Source organism: Dipteris shenzhenensis, chromosome 1 (genome assembly GCF_047967505.1).
Source record: "Dipteris shenzhenensis isolate YYH24624 ecotype China chromosome 1, Dip_SZ_1.0, whole genome shotgun sequence".
In the NCBI taxonomy this organism is placed as follows: domain Eukaryota; kingdom Viridiplantae; phylum Streptophyta; class Polypodiopsida; order Gleicheniales; family Dipteridaceae; genus Dipteris; species Dipteris shenzhenensis.
Genome location: NC_141596.1, coordinates 13,842,890 through 13,857,585, shown reverse-complemented (window position 1 = coordinate 13,857,585; position 14,696 = coordinate 13,842,890). Strand labels below are relative to the sequence as shown.

Here is a 14,696-nt window from a genome sequence, read left to right as displayed (position 1 = left end):
ACGGACAGCTGAGAGCCACCCTTTCCTAGCGACTTGGGCTGCCGAGTGTAGGAGGGGAGCTCATGGCTCCTCCACGGCGCTGCCTAGTACTGGCTGGCCTGCACGCGACACACGGGACATGGAGGTCTACGTGGGCTGGGCGAGCAGCACGAATATCCAGGACGGGGGTGAGCACTGAGACGGCCAATGCAAGCTGCACAAACGTGCACACGACGGGCTGGGCACCGAGCCAGGCGAAGGGGTAAGCCAAGGTGGAGAAGAAAGGGCAGAGGGGAGGCATGGAGCGAAGGCGCGGAGGGGGAGGCGGAGCTAGGGGGGGCAGCAAGAGTGAGTAGGAGACGCGTTCTCTGATTGACGTGGTCTGCTGCCTTCTTATGATTACTTTCCAGCAGTCCTTTTACATATCCTAAGATCTTCTCTATGTCATTTACAGAAAAGGCACTAGTCAAACAAACAGATGTTACCAAAACCAAGCACTGGGAAAACAAAAACTAAGGGTTACAAATGGGAATTGAGACAAACCATAGAAAGGAAGGGCTTCAAAAAAGATCCAAATCTTTGCTGTTATTAAATCCCATTATGTACCTGTTCCACACTTCCAGGTCCTATAACTATCAGTGATGCATTTGCCGCCTCCATGTCAGCCTGCAGAGTTAAATTATGGCTAGTTCAGCATGGTACCAATTTCCACGTCAGGTATGCCATGATCACCAAAGCCCAGATTACACAAGCTATGGGTTCGACACATGCAGCATAAAGATAGAATTTTAGATACCTTGCGAGAGGCGAGAAGGTCAGCTCGCTTCCTACATAGTATGCACCTAAATGGAAAATGATCAAAAGTCTGATAAATTTTTCTAAAGCTATATCAATAAAGTTTGCCCAAACTTTGTTTCTAGACAATACCCAAAGTGACGAGTAAATCCCACAACCACCCTGCGATCCTTCCATAGATCTGTCACAAGAATGGAGTTCCCTTCCAAGTCAAGCACCTTGACGTCCTCCAATGATGTAGTGACTTTCAGAGAACCAGGTGGTGCTTCTGCCAACATAGGTTTAAAAGAATATATAAATTATACTCCTTATATAGATGAAGGGGATGGGCTTGTATATCCATCAAAAAGTGACCACCAGAGGCTATGTAATAGCTGCATACTTCACCCATCATGTATGTGAAACTTTCCTAGCAGGACAAACTAACATTTAAGATTCTCTTAATGAACAGAAAGACCAAACCCAAAAAGACATGGGTTCAAGCAGCATCTTTATAACGTTTTCTGTAACACAACTTGCTTGCGTATGGTAAATAATAGCAAGGTGTAAAAAATATGCAGGCCATTCACTACCTTAGTAATTGGAAGTACAAATTGCCATCAGCTGAATTCAGACTTTTCACATCATGTGTGCGCCATATGTGTGTGCCACTTCTGTATGGTGGACGCAGGCAAAGTGTAGAAAACATATGGTTCATCAGCTGCTGAAACATTTAATCAGCTCCCGTTCTTCCTTCACACTGGGTAAGGTAGTGTAAGATCTGTGTAAACTTGTATTCTTTAAGCTTATACTTTCAAAACTGGAAATATATATATCCAGGGACATTTAGAACAAACTTGCTCTAAAATGAAGGCAGTTGAAGAAATATGATCATGAGCAGCCCCAACTTATCTGAGATTTTTGTTTCTTATGGAGGATACAATACTATTCCTAGAAGGAAGGACTGTTCGCACTTCTAACAGACTGGTAAAAAACTGGCCAGGAAATTGACAATAGTTTAACCCAAACTGGCTCAACAATACATTTGTGTCAAAAACAAAATCGTAAAGTCTCCAGAATAAACTAGAGTCTGAATCATTCAAATCACAAGAGAACATCTCAAGATGGAAGCCTGCAGCTTTCATAATAATATCAAAATCCCAAAAATCAATAGAAATTCAGCAAATATATAAATCAAAATCAAAAAGTGATTTAGCAGAAATTGAGTTCGCGACATTCTTCTTTCTCCTCCTTACTGCCTCTCTCTAGCCTCCTCTTCCTCCCTTCCTCCTCGGGGTGTGTGTGTGTGTGTGCGCGCGCTAGAAGTCATTTGCTACAGCATGTTTCTCCAATTATTGATCCGGGTTGGGATGGCCTTATGGTGGAGTTTTTCCTGGCCTATTGGGATCCTTTGAAGGATGTTTTGCTACATATGATTAATATTGCATGGCAAAATCAGCAAATGCCAGATGCCTGGAAGAAAGGGCTGGTTAAATTAATTCCAAAGAAGCATCTTTGTGAATCGTTTGCTGATTGGAGGCCTATCACACTCATGCCGGTTATCTATAAGATCATTGCCAAAATAGTAGTTGACATAATAAAAGGTCACCTGCATGATGGCTTGTATCCTAATCAATATGGCTTTATTCCTCGCCGACACATCACTGATAACATTGCAAATGCTTATGTTGGAATATGCCAAGCATACTCAGCAGGATGTGCTTTTTCTCCAAGTGGATATTGCCAAAGCCTTTGATACAGTGCAGTGGGATTTCATCTCCCAGACTATGCAAGCTCTGGGTTTTGGGCATCGAATGCAAAATCTTATTTACTGGTTGTACAGTGATAGCAAAGTGGCATGTATCTTATTGGGAGATGTCTCTGATCAATGGACTTTGTTTCGGTCTGTGAGACAGGGATGTCCACTTAGTGCTTTGCTTTATGCGATTGCTACACTTCCGATGCTCTGTTATATTGATCACCTTGTTGACACAGATGTTTTGCATGGCCTGCAGATTCAGGGCAGCAAGACCATGCTTGGGCAAGCTTATGCTGATGACTCTTTCTTTACTCCTAAGAACACAAAAAATGATATTGCTCAGCTCATGAATGCTTTATCTTTATATAGTTTAGCTGCTGGTCTAAGGTGAAGTTCCAAAATTCTAAGCTTTTGCCCTTGCATGCCAAGGATTGGCATAGCTCATTGTGGCCAGATGAGATTGTTCCATCCAATCAGCTTGTTCGTCATTTTGAATATCCTTTGGGATGGAATATCACTCGTCAGCAGCAAATAGATTGGGTGCTTGCAAAACTCAAAGAAACTAGAGTACAGGAAATTAGCCACATGGCCTCTCCATGTTCATCTTCTAATTGTGCAATCGATTTTGGTGGCTTACATTCAATTCTTTTTGCCCTTGATCATGTTTCAAAAGAAAGATGTTTCTGATTTCATGTCCATCATTATGGAGACTTTCTGGTGCTCAAAGCGTGGTCGTAAGAGTATCAGAGTACTCTCTATGGAGCATCCGTGCTCGCCTAAGATGCATGGTGGCTAGAACATACCTAATATTCACATCCACCTCCTTGCGCACAAGGGTAAAATGATGCTGCATTTTCTAGAAGGTGATCAGCCTTGGACAGCCATGATCTCTCATTTGCTTTTGCAGTTGTCTACTCCTGTTTTTGGGCATTGGCATCCCACTTCATGGGACTTTATTCTCGGGCACCTTGATGGCAGGATTAAGGGTTGTCCTTTTGTTTCTCAAATGCTCTTAGCTTGGAAGGAGACTTTATCTCATCTTAAATGCACTGGGCGCGACTCTTTGCAAGGCAATTCTTTAAGAGCCGAAAACTTGCATTGGTCGAAAGTATTTCATCCGCTGCTTGCTTTACAGGAACCTAGGTGTTCCTATTTCCTCTCTTCTAAAGGTATTTCACATGTTGGTGATGTCCTTCGTGATGATGGTACTTTATTGCCTTTTCCATTGGCCACCAAACAGTATGGATTAGGGATGCCATGGTTGTTAAGCCACTTGGGTCTTATGATAAGATACTTAAGACACTCAAGACACGTGTCTTACCTTAAGACACCTTAAGACACTCTTGTTTTTTTTGGGTGGGTGAGGTGTAGCAACAAACATCGAGTTTGACTTAACCATGCTATCATTGATGGTGACTTCGGATCCAGCAGAGGGAGTGACCTTGCATATTCAAATTAGGATGAATCTTCAAAGATTTGACTCTTGAGAGTTGGAAGTTTCCTTTCAATTATATGTATCGAGATGCATATTTCATTCATGTCACATGTGATTGACAGATTGATATATAATCTTTTAAGTCTTGAGTACCTTGTACAAGTGCATTGTTACTTCTTGCATTGTTTAAGTGCAGCTTATTGTACTTATAGAATCTAGCAGCTAGCTATGCTAGCAAGTTGCACGCTTGTATACTTATACATATATTAATTAAATATTTATTATTACAATGACGTGTCTTACGTGTCTTATCTTTAAGACTCTTGAGACACTCATCTCTGAAGCGTGTCTGACATGTCGTGTCTTAACGTGTCTTACAACCATGAGGGATGCATTACAAACCACTTTGGCATTCCCTCTCTCAAATGCTTTTTTCTTTCCTGCCAGCACCTAGATTGGAGCTCACAGATCGGATTACTGATTGGTCTTTGCATCGCTACGGTTCTTCTATGCGCCCTTTGCGCCTAGTTGATATTTCAATGGCTAGTTTATACAAGATTCTACGCCTCCTCATTGGATCATGCAGCATGCCAACCAATAATGGTCTTTTAATCGTACTGCCAAATGGTTGCGTAAAAGATTGCATCAAATTTGGTCTTGCAAACTGCCTCTTTGCCAACAGGTTTTTTTATGGCAAGTGATGCTTGGTGTCATTCCCTTTGGCCAACTCCTAGCTCATCGACACATTGCTCTTGCGTTATGCCCCAAATGCTTGGCTCCTAGGGAATCTATGCTTCATCTTTTCTTGACTTGCCCCATCACTCGGGAATTTTTCTTGCTACTTCAGTAGCGTCTTCAGGCACACTTTCCTTTTGCTACATTTGGAAAGCTTTTCTAGCTCTTTGGAATTCACCCGCAACCACCAAACTTTGATATGGGTTAGATATTGGGCACTCTGAACTATATGGAAAGATAGGAATCAAACTGTCTTTCATGAGCCCACTACTTCCATGTTCTTCTTTTGTCGGATGTCACTCAAGAAATCATTCTATGACTGTTTGTCCATTCACTAGATACAATATGCCCTCTACTTGTCCTATACTAAGATTTTTTGATTTTGTATCGGCTAATCTCCGCTTTGGGGACAGTCTTTTTGTAATGTAAATAAATATGGCTTTCACTATATAAAGTAAGTGTGTGTGTGTGTGTGTGTGTGTGTGTGTGTGTGTGTCCCCAAGACATTGAGTTGGCGTGTGGGCGTGTGGGGGTGTGTTCCAAGACATTGAGTTGAATCATTGACTTTCTGGACCAATGACGTGCTTCATTATTCAAGTCTGAGTTCACGAGACATAGAAGGACACACATGCACTCAGTCACAAATCAAGATACCTGGGCACCAAACAACAAAGATCACAAATGCCTTCTCTATGAGGGAAGAAGCCACATTGAGTGGCCATCATGGGACACGGGATCTTGAGCCCGTTGTTCACCAGTGCCACACCACTATGAATACAAATATAGGAGTAGAAAGCACACGCCCCATTTGAGGCTGTGCTCACCACATCACATCTCCAGGCCTCTTCACGATGTCCATGAGTCCACCTCACAGGAGATGTTTACACAGTAGAGGAAAAACTAGATCAAGGCATTAAAAGCAAAAGAAGGCAAAAAGAGGGGAAAGAAGACACCAATCACAACATCATCTTCAAACTACAAGTTTTGGTGAAATCCAAGATGGATAAGTTTACTTCATGTATGAAGGAACAAAAGGATAGACAAGAGAGCCCTTAATCTCAGAATAGTAGGGCTCATATAGAGAGAAACCGAGACCCTCGGAGACACCATTGGTGACTTCTTTTTCCAACACTAGGTGCATCAGTGGGTTCACTCGCTGGTACGTTTGCAGATATCTAGGTGAATCCAAGAACATGCCCAAACTCATCAACAGCAAAGCAGTAATAGTGAACAAATATACCTTTGTAAGACTATCCAATCGTACAAATTCAGATTTTTGTTGTCCAAAAATTCTACAAAGTAAATAAAAGAGAAAACGAAAGAGAATAAAAATGAAGTAGCAAAAAAATTTTGAAAAACAAAAGGTAGACTTACTTAGCAAGCAAAGCAACACTTATGTCAAAATCAGTGCCCAAGCATAAGCAGCTATACTGGGTTTCTAAACACAGAGTCTCTTGGGCAAAGCAGTAATAGCTAACAAAGACAAAAAACTAGAACACGAAGCCTAGGGACTTGAGACTCTCAAGATCAAGATGTTGCATATAGAACGGTTCTCTCAAGATTATACTTTGGCACTGGCTGGTACGTTTATAGAATCTAGATGAATCCAAGAACATGCCTTAAACTCATCCTCTATAAACAAAACAAAAAAAGAGGAGATTCCTGCAAACATATGACAGGAGCGGGGTACGAAACAACTCTAAGAGGGACCCGAGACAATTCTTCCAAAAACTCCAAAAAGGAGAGGCAAAATGGGAAAATCAAGAGCCTCTATGAGAGGGACCGGTGAGATGAGAAGGAAACAAAGTCACTTTCTATCCAAGCATGAGGTATCATGTCAATTGAGGACATACAAAATGGACTGAAGAAACTAGCCAATGGCAAGGCACCGGACCCTCAAGGCCTCCTCGCAAAAAAGTCAAAATAGGGGGGACACAAAACAAGAGAGATGCTTACAATAGTAATTAACAGGGAAATAAAGGAGGGGTTCTCACAAGAGCAGCAAACCAACCAAATAGTTTCCATATTCAAAGGGGGACAGGCACGAACTTGGTATAGAAAATGAGTGAATGGGCAGAAAGCACTAGGGCAAGGCCACTATCCCAAGCAGGTTTGAGGCCCAGGCATTCTACGGTGGACCACCTAGTCACAACAAGAGCAGTAGCAGCAGGAGCAATGGGTAAAGACAATGCTCTATATTGCTGCTTTGTAGACTTCAAGAAGGAATTCGACACAGTCCCTAGAGAGAAGCTTTGGGCACGAATAACAGAACTAGGGGTCTCCCACGTCCCAAGACCTAAGGGAAGCCACGCTTCGAATCTACGACAAGGTGTTGGCGGTACGGCACTCACTCTGGCAAAAAGGTCACTATATGCAGTGATATAGGCGGCAAGCAAGGATGACTCTCTCACCAACACTATTTGGTCTGCTCATTGATAAGCTAGATGATTGTCTGAGGGCTCACAGTGGAGCAAGGTCGCAAATTAGAGGCATGTAATAATGAATTGATTCTGAGCAAAGAATGCAACTGATGGAAATAGACATGGAAAGAACTGAAAGAGAAATAAAAGTACTAAATCAATGAAAGACTTACATTGAGAAAGCTTGATATTGACTCCTAGGATGTGACACACAACACAAGTACAGCCTCATATAATCTAGACACTAGACACTAGAATAAACAGCCAGAAGATTCACCTCCTCCAGAAGCATCGCGCTGAAATCCTCAAAGTTGAGGGGCGGATTTCTGTTCTGCGTATTCAGCGCCGTAACAAGACCGTCGTACTTTGGTGGGAGAATCCATATGCACCTTCGTGCTAGATTCTCGCTGGTGATGGTGATGCCAATTGCAGTCATCTGATCGCGCAGATTCTTCACCCTGGTGATGAACTTCTCTGCCGCTTCAGACTCAAACAACTTTTCATTCGCGAGTTGAGTCTCCAAATTCTGAATCCGCGTCTGATTTGTGGTCTCGTACTGATTTTTCAAGACCGTCCATGCTCCTCCGCTGTGGTGACATGTTGAATTAACGCCATGACGGAATCACTAACACTGCAGACAATAGAACACAGCGCATCTGCATTTCTTCTTGTCCACGCGAGAATCTCATCCGCAGTTGGTACTATCTGTTGTCCTGCATTGGCTAGATTCGATCTCGGAACCGGCCTCACGTCCACCCCAGTAGCAGTGTCCCAAAGCTCATATGCGCTTAGGATGGTCTTCATCTTGAACTTCCAGAGAGGATAGTTAGAGCCGTCCAACTTTCCGCTTTCGCCAAACAGTGGGATTCGCAGTCTTGCGGGCTAGGCCATCTCTCACAATCTGCTCGCAAACAGAAACACACTACCAAATCTTCTTGCTAGAGTCCATGCTCTGATACCATGTAAGAAAATAATACAACGTATGTGCTCAACAGATAACAGGATCTCGTACGCAAGAGAGAAAACAAGATAGTATGGAGAATCAAAAATTTGATTACTGTAGAATTGATACAATAAATGGCACTGCCTCCCAACCGTGCGCTCCTGTGAAAGAAGCTTCGATGGCGTGCTGGAAACAGTAGAAGACGGAGGCTGAATGCTAAGGAATCAAGGTTACTGTAGCCAGTGATGAAATGGGCTTCACGGGCTTGCTCTTATATAGCCACCAGTCGTAGTCGGTTAGGCTCAATTGGGTGGCCGACCCAGTCCACCCAAAACAGTCGACTGGGGGTCGGTCCCGAAATAGGCCACCGACCATACGATAGAACCGGTGCGCAAAACAGAGCAACTAACCTACAGTATCCGTTCGGCCCACAACCATCCGGGATCATCTAAGGCTCCAAACGGGCCCCACAACCCGAGAGTGGGCTGCCCCGAAAAATGCTCCATCTACCCTCAGTGCGGTCAGTCAAGGGATGCCTTCCCGCACTTGCATGTAGCCTAGTTGACGGTGTGCCAACTCTATCTGAAGCCGTCCAGCCATCAGGCCACACATGGCCCCCATCTGGTGTCCAAACCAGGACCTACCGAATAACCGAGCTACTCAAATGCCTTCTCCTCATATGGGGGGCTTACAAGTAGAGTTAGCTGATTCCCGCGTAGTTACACGAGAGTGGAGCATTGATATCTAACAGCTCTAACGAAGCGACACATGGATCCGATGTGTCATGAGCGGAGGCCACACTTGGCAGCACCTAGACCAAGATCGGTTGATAGCTATTGTAAGTGTAATCGAAATGGGTTGTCTTAATGGATGAATGGAACATGGCCGATCATTCTTGATCTGGTGCTTTTCTCTGTCGTGTTGTGTATTCCCTTCTCTCTCTGATTGCTTGTGCCGATGGGTAAGTGTTACGCTTTGAATGGATTTTTGATAGAGAAATAGACAATTCAATGTGTCAAAGACGGAAGTCCTCTAAATCTCCACGAAATCACGCAATAGCTGACAAGTAGGGGTTTTTGGGTCTCTGGAACACAATGGAACATACGGTTTTGAAAACCGTGGTCCCAATCACCGAGTCCAACACACGGACCAAAAAACATTTTTGCAAATAGATCTGTTTGTAAACATCACTAGAGTGCAAATGATGAGAAAAATAGAAGTTTTTAGGACCTCTTGAGTCCACCAAAACTTATAGATCTGCGAATGGTTGCTTCAAACTTGAGTTCCAACACACTGACATAGAAATGTTGAAGTAGAGACAGTGAGTCAGAAATCAAATGAAATGATCCCAAATTCAAGAATGAAGGGATTTTTGAACTCTCGAAGTGCAATGGACACCAAAAGCAGGCAATGCTTGCCTCTGTAGGTCATTCCGGACTCTCAGTCCGTCGAAAGGAATAGGAGAATCATCAAAAAATGTATTTTTCCTCCAAAACCACCTGCAGACTTGCAAAAAACCACTCAGAGAAATTTCCAAAGGTTTCTAAATGGTCTCTGCACACCAAGATGCATGTAAAGTCACCCAACAAAGCTTCTTCTTCCTCGCACAGAGCTTCAAGCTCCAGGCTCACACGCGAGCTTAGCTACTAGTAACACCCGAGAATTTATCAATGATAATAATAGACTTAGAAGACTCCATTTCATAAAAGGTGAAGCGGAAAAGAAGCGGAATATGCCGACCTTAATGTTTGGCCGACCTTAATGTTTGGTGGAAATCTCTGAATTTCTATCCCCAACTCAACAAGTAGCAGAAAAAATGATGACCAGCTCCATGAATTGCAGTAGCCCGAGATTCTTCATGCCACGAACAGTCTGGAAACAGCCTCCAAACGACACTTTACAGCTCCACACAGTAGTCATCTTGCTGAAAATGTTTGCAGCTCCAATGTGTCTTCTCCACGTCGCAGGAATGAATCAGCTCCATGTAGCAGCCAACGCAGCAATCACGAGGTCTCCACGCAGCAACCAACGCAGCGCACAGTGCGACTTCTCCACGCTGCAACCACGAATACCCACGACCGGCGACAGCAGCCATTGAATCGATACTCACAGCAAAAGTGATGACAAAGCTTTGCACAACCAAGTGAAGATTGTCCATGAGGGGAAGAGGTCATGGTGAAGGAGAAGAAGGCGATGAAGAGGCTAAAGTGGACTCTCCATAAGGAAAGAGGGAGAGTAGCTTCCTTTGGCCTCCCTCAACCTCATTCCCTTAGAGAAGCAAGGAGAAAGGAAGAGGAGAGCTGGCTCTGATACCATATGTTGGGAGTATAGAGGAATAGGGAGAGGAGGTAGGGTAGGAAGAGGAAGAGGAAAGCAACGAATGCAAATGGAAAGCAACGAATGGGAATGGAAATGGAAATGGAAAGAACTGAAAGAGAAATGAAAGTACTAAATCAATGAAAGACTTACATTGAGAAAGCTTGATGTTGACTCCTAGGGTGTGACACACATCTCAAGTACAGCCTCATATAATCTAGACACTAGACACTAGAATACCAAAGTGCATATGGGATACCTCCCAATATGACACGTGGCATCCAGAGGACACACTAGACTAAAACACACATAAAACTCGCTCAACTTGACTCCATTTCCTAACACGGGTTTGGCGACTGTTCTACTATATGGTCTCCCACGAGACTATTAGAATGAGGTTCACCGTAATAAAATGTCATCCCTTGAGAATGTGGTTCAATTTGCAAACATGTATGACAATAGCATCATGTTGCATGGCGACAAAGGTGCACCTGGTGGTTTGTTTGAAGGCAGATTTAAAGGTTGCCACCGAAATAACCAAGCGAATAGGGCCTCCACCAATACAACACCCGCTGTAAACTTCCCTCACAAGCAAAGTGGAAGGACTCGGTTGGGGACTCGTCCAAAGATTGGAGGTAGTCTCTCTATTTCAAATGCCACAAGGCTGGGCATATTACCAAACAGTGTATCTTTGTGGCCCTGAAAAAGAACATTGATCAAGGGAAAGGTAAAGCGATGCACATAGCAAAAGTCTCCATACTAGGTATGTTTGCTTAAGTTTCAAGCATTGGCTTGAATAGTACCAGCGTGTTTTGTGATAATTGTGGTTAACTTACATTGATGCTTGGTCTGCATGACATATTACTCATGCGTGGAACCATTAATGGTCATCATCTAAGAGTTCTTAATGGTCATCATGCATCGATTGAAACGTGAGACTATCAGAACAAGGTTCACCGTAATAAAATGTCATTCCTTGAGAATGTGGTTCACTTTGCGAAACACGTATGACGATACCATCATGTGGCATGGCAACAAAGGTGCACCTGGTGGTTTGTTCAAAGGCAGGTTTAAAGCTACGTTGATAGCCCTTGTTAGAGGATTCTGAAAAGACACTACTACTGTAAAGTTCGCTAGCGGAACTTTTGGATGTATTTCCACCTGAGTTACCTTATGGATTTCCACCTCAAAGGAGCATGGCATCAGCCGATTTTTTAAACAACGTATAAGACAGCACCTTAAAAAAGATGATGAAATTGACCAGCAATTATAGGAATACATTCATTTAAGACATATTTGTCCCCAAAAATCTCCCCAATCATTTTGAGGGTAAAAAGGATACTACCCGTGGACTATAAAGGTCTGAATAAATAATAGTAAAAAGCAAATATTATTTACTCTGGATGGATAGTCTCATTGATGATTACGTTATCCTTAAGGCCTTAAATACAGTTTCAAATAACAAAACTCATAACTGATGTTACTTTCAGGCTGATTTTGCCATTCCATCAGCATGTGCAATAACCCTTTAGTATCAGTTGGCGTTACGATCCACTCCTTCTGAGCCGCAGCTAATGTTCTAAAAGTTCAAGAAAAGAAGAAAATAGCTTACCCAAGGCATCTTATCATGGCTGACAGCGGACGCAAAAACATGGGCATATCATTTTTCAAGGAAGAGTATGCATCAATTCCTGATGCACACAAAGGCGCTTTCAGTTGAGGTCAAGTGATGAAGCAGAGGAGGGAATGCCGTGGCCCTCAAGAGAAGGAAAATGTATGTTACTTGCGATGTTACTTGCTCCACAGTTAAAATGTCGACAAAATTTCTAATACTCCCACGAAAAGATAGGGAGGAAACTCAGCCCGTACAGCAGACGGAACTTCAGTGTTGCTACTTCAGAAAAGTAGACACTCATTATTAAAAATTTCGCCTCATACAGCAGACTGAGCTTCAGTGTTACTACTTCAGAGAAGTATACACTCCTTATTAATAACGATCCCGCTCAGTGAAACCTCAATTGAATCGACTTCAATTTCCTTTGAAATACCTCAGTCAGCATATATTAGACAATATGTCTGAAGTCAAAATCTTGAAGACGGAGCTACTCATGAGAACACAGAGCTTCAACAGTTGCTAACGGAGTGAAAGTAGATGAACATCACAAACAAACAGATAAGCCAGATAAATGTACATTGGGAAGATATCAACCTTCAGGGATAGGGGGCGACTGGCTGGCTTCGATTGAAACGTGAGGCCGCGGATGAAGATTGTCATGACTTGGGGAGAACCGCAAGGACTCGAGCATGTTGGCTTGGGCAAGGAGGCTTCTCCGAGTCGCTGGAATCCGACGATGCAAATATGGTGGCCTAGAAAGAGAGGCTACGCAGCCATGGAGTGCAACGGCGTCGGTCGCCATAGCCATAGCCATAGCTTCTCAAGATAGAAACCAATACACTTGTCAAATTTGAACATGGACAAATAGTCAACATGACAAGTGTATTAGAAGCACGAGTAACTTGACCCGTCTACGACGGGTTGTCTGAAACCAGCAACATATTCTAACCAAAAAAAAATGTCTATGACATAGTACTTCAAAATATTACATCCGAAAGTAAAATCAGAGAACTCATTGATATGTCCAAATACACATCCGCATACAATGTCATAACTGAACATACAAAATCTACAATAGACACACAAACATCCCTAAAGGGAAAAGTCTGCGGCCATGTACTATAGGGAAAAGCTTGCGTCAACCATGTACTCCACATCCACCATGTCCAAAAAAAAATTCGGTATGACAGAGTACTTCAAAATATCACATCCAAAAGTGCAGACACATGTCTGAACATGCAATAGCTACATCAAAAAACTGATTGATATATCCAAATACACAGCCACAAATAAAGTCATAACTGAACATACAAAATCTACAATAGACACACAAACATCCCTAAGGGAAAAGTCTACGGCCATGTACTGCACGGAAAAGCTTGCGACGGCCATTCACTCCACGTCCACCGTGTCCGCGCGTGCACCACGGCTACGAACATACAATGGAGTACCAGCAATCGTATCTGGACCAGCATCACATAGAAAGATAATTGAGGAACTATAATTATTGAGCCATAAAACTTTTATACATGTATGTTGGTAAAACCCAACTCATTCTTTAGAGTACTTACTCAGACGCAAAGGGCTGTCAACAATGCTCACATAGGTGTACGTGTAGTCCCCATTTTGCCCTCGATAGAAAAATCGTGTCCCCACACATTCATAGTATCCCAGCCAGCGAACAGTGATGGTCTGTGGTCCATCATCCCTATGAAGCCAGCAAGCCAGGACAGCGTAATATCCCAAATGGACTCGCGCTCCTGTTTCGATGACAAACATGAACTGCCTAGGCATCCTATCGCATTGCAAAAAAAGAACGCACGTGTCAATCTACATATACTGGAAAAAAACAATAGGCTTGAAGAGAAAATAGGCTGTAGTATATTGCAAACCCATGACTCAAATGAAAAATGAAATCCAAACATTATCAAGGACAAAGTCATGAAATATTACGTCTCAGTTCATATTTCTGTAAATAGCCAACATTCCCGAAGACCTATGACAGTTGGAATATTGAAAGAAGTTTTAAAAAAGCTATACAAAGATTACCGAAATGAAGATTTGCCACCCAAGAAAGTCTCAAGAGGGCTTGAAAGAGCAATGTCATACTCCTAGGCTCTTGCTGTTGCCAATTACAAAACTTCCTTGTACACAACATTTGTGGTAGAAGTATTATCCATCTCCTCGCCCCTGGCATCAGACGCACTCTGCAAAATGAAAACCTTAAGTAACAGCGTTTGATGCTCGGATATGTGAAAATGCCACGTATAGTTGGCCATGATTGAATACCGGTGTCGCCAAGTACAGCCCCAAAATAAACAATGTTTGGCCCTGTGGCTTATTGATTGTCATGCCAAATGCCAATCGGATAGGAAATTACTGTCTCCTCATGTCGAATGGGAGTTTAAGGTTGGTCGGAATGAATGTTATCCTCCGAATAAACGTTCTATCACCAGCATTGGTACCAGTAATGATTTCAGCTTCTAACACTTTCGTGTGAAACTCTTTCCAAATACACATCCGCAAACAAAGTCATAACTGAACATACAAAATCTACAATAGACACACAAACATCCCTAAACGGAAAAGTCTGCGGCCATGTACTATAGGGAAAAAGCCTGCGCCGACCATGTACTCCACATCTGCCACGTCCCAAAAAAATTTCTCTATGATAGAGTACTTCAAAAATATCACATCCAAAAGTGCAATCACATGTCTAA

The 14,696-nt window shown here is 42.9% G+C and overlaps 1 protein-coding gene across 3 annotated transcripts in view; it reads right to left on the bottom strand.

Annotated features, from left to right (window-relative positions):
* Nucleotides 1-12,864, bottom strand: part of LOC147905422 (thioredoxin-like protein AAED1, chloroplastic) — a 48,053-nt gene extending 35,189 nt beyond the window's left edge. For 2 of the 3 annotated variants that reach the window (XM_087379895.1, XM_087379901.1), the window contains exons 1-4: nucleotides 12,571-12,864; nucleotides 907-1,042; nucleotides 776-821; nucleotides 586-645 (exon numbers count right to left, since the gene is read on the bottom strand). In XM_087379895.1, the coding sequence (XP_087236021.1) occupies nucleotides 586-645; nucleotides 776-821; nucleotides 907-1,042; nucleotides 12,571-12,790 (462 nt within the window). In that variant the 5' untranslated portion in view covers nucleotides 12,791-12,864. The remainder of the gene's footprint in view (nucleotides 1-585; nucleotides 646-775; nucleotides 822-906; nucleotides 1,043-12,570) is intronic. The other variant, XM_087379909.1, reaches the window with a different exon arrangement.
* Between the last annotated feature and the right edge of the window lie 1,832 nt (nucleotides 12,865-14,696).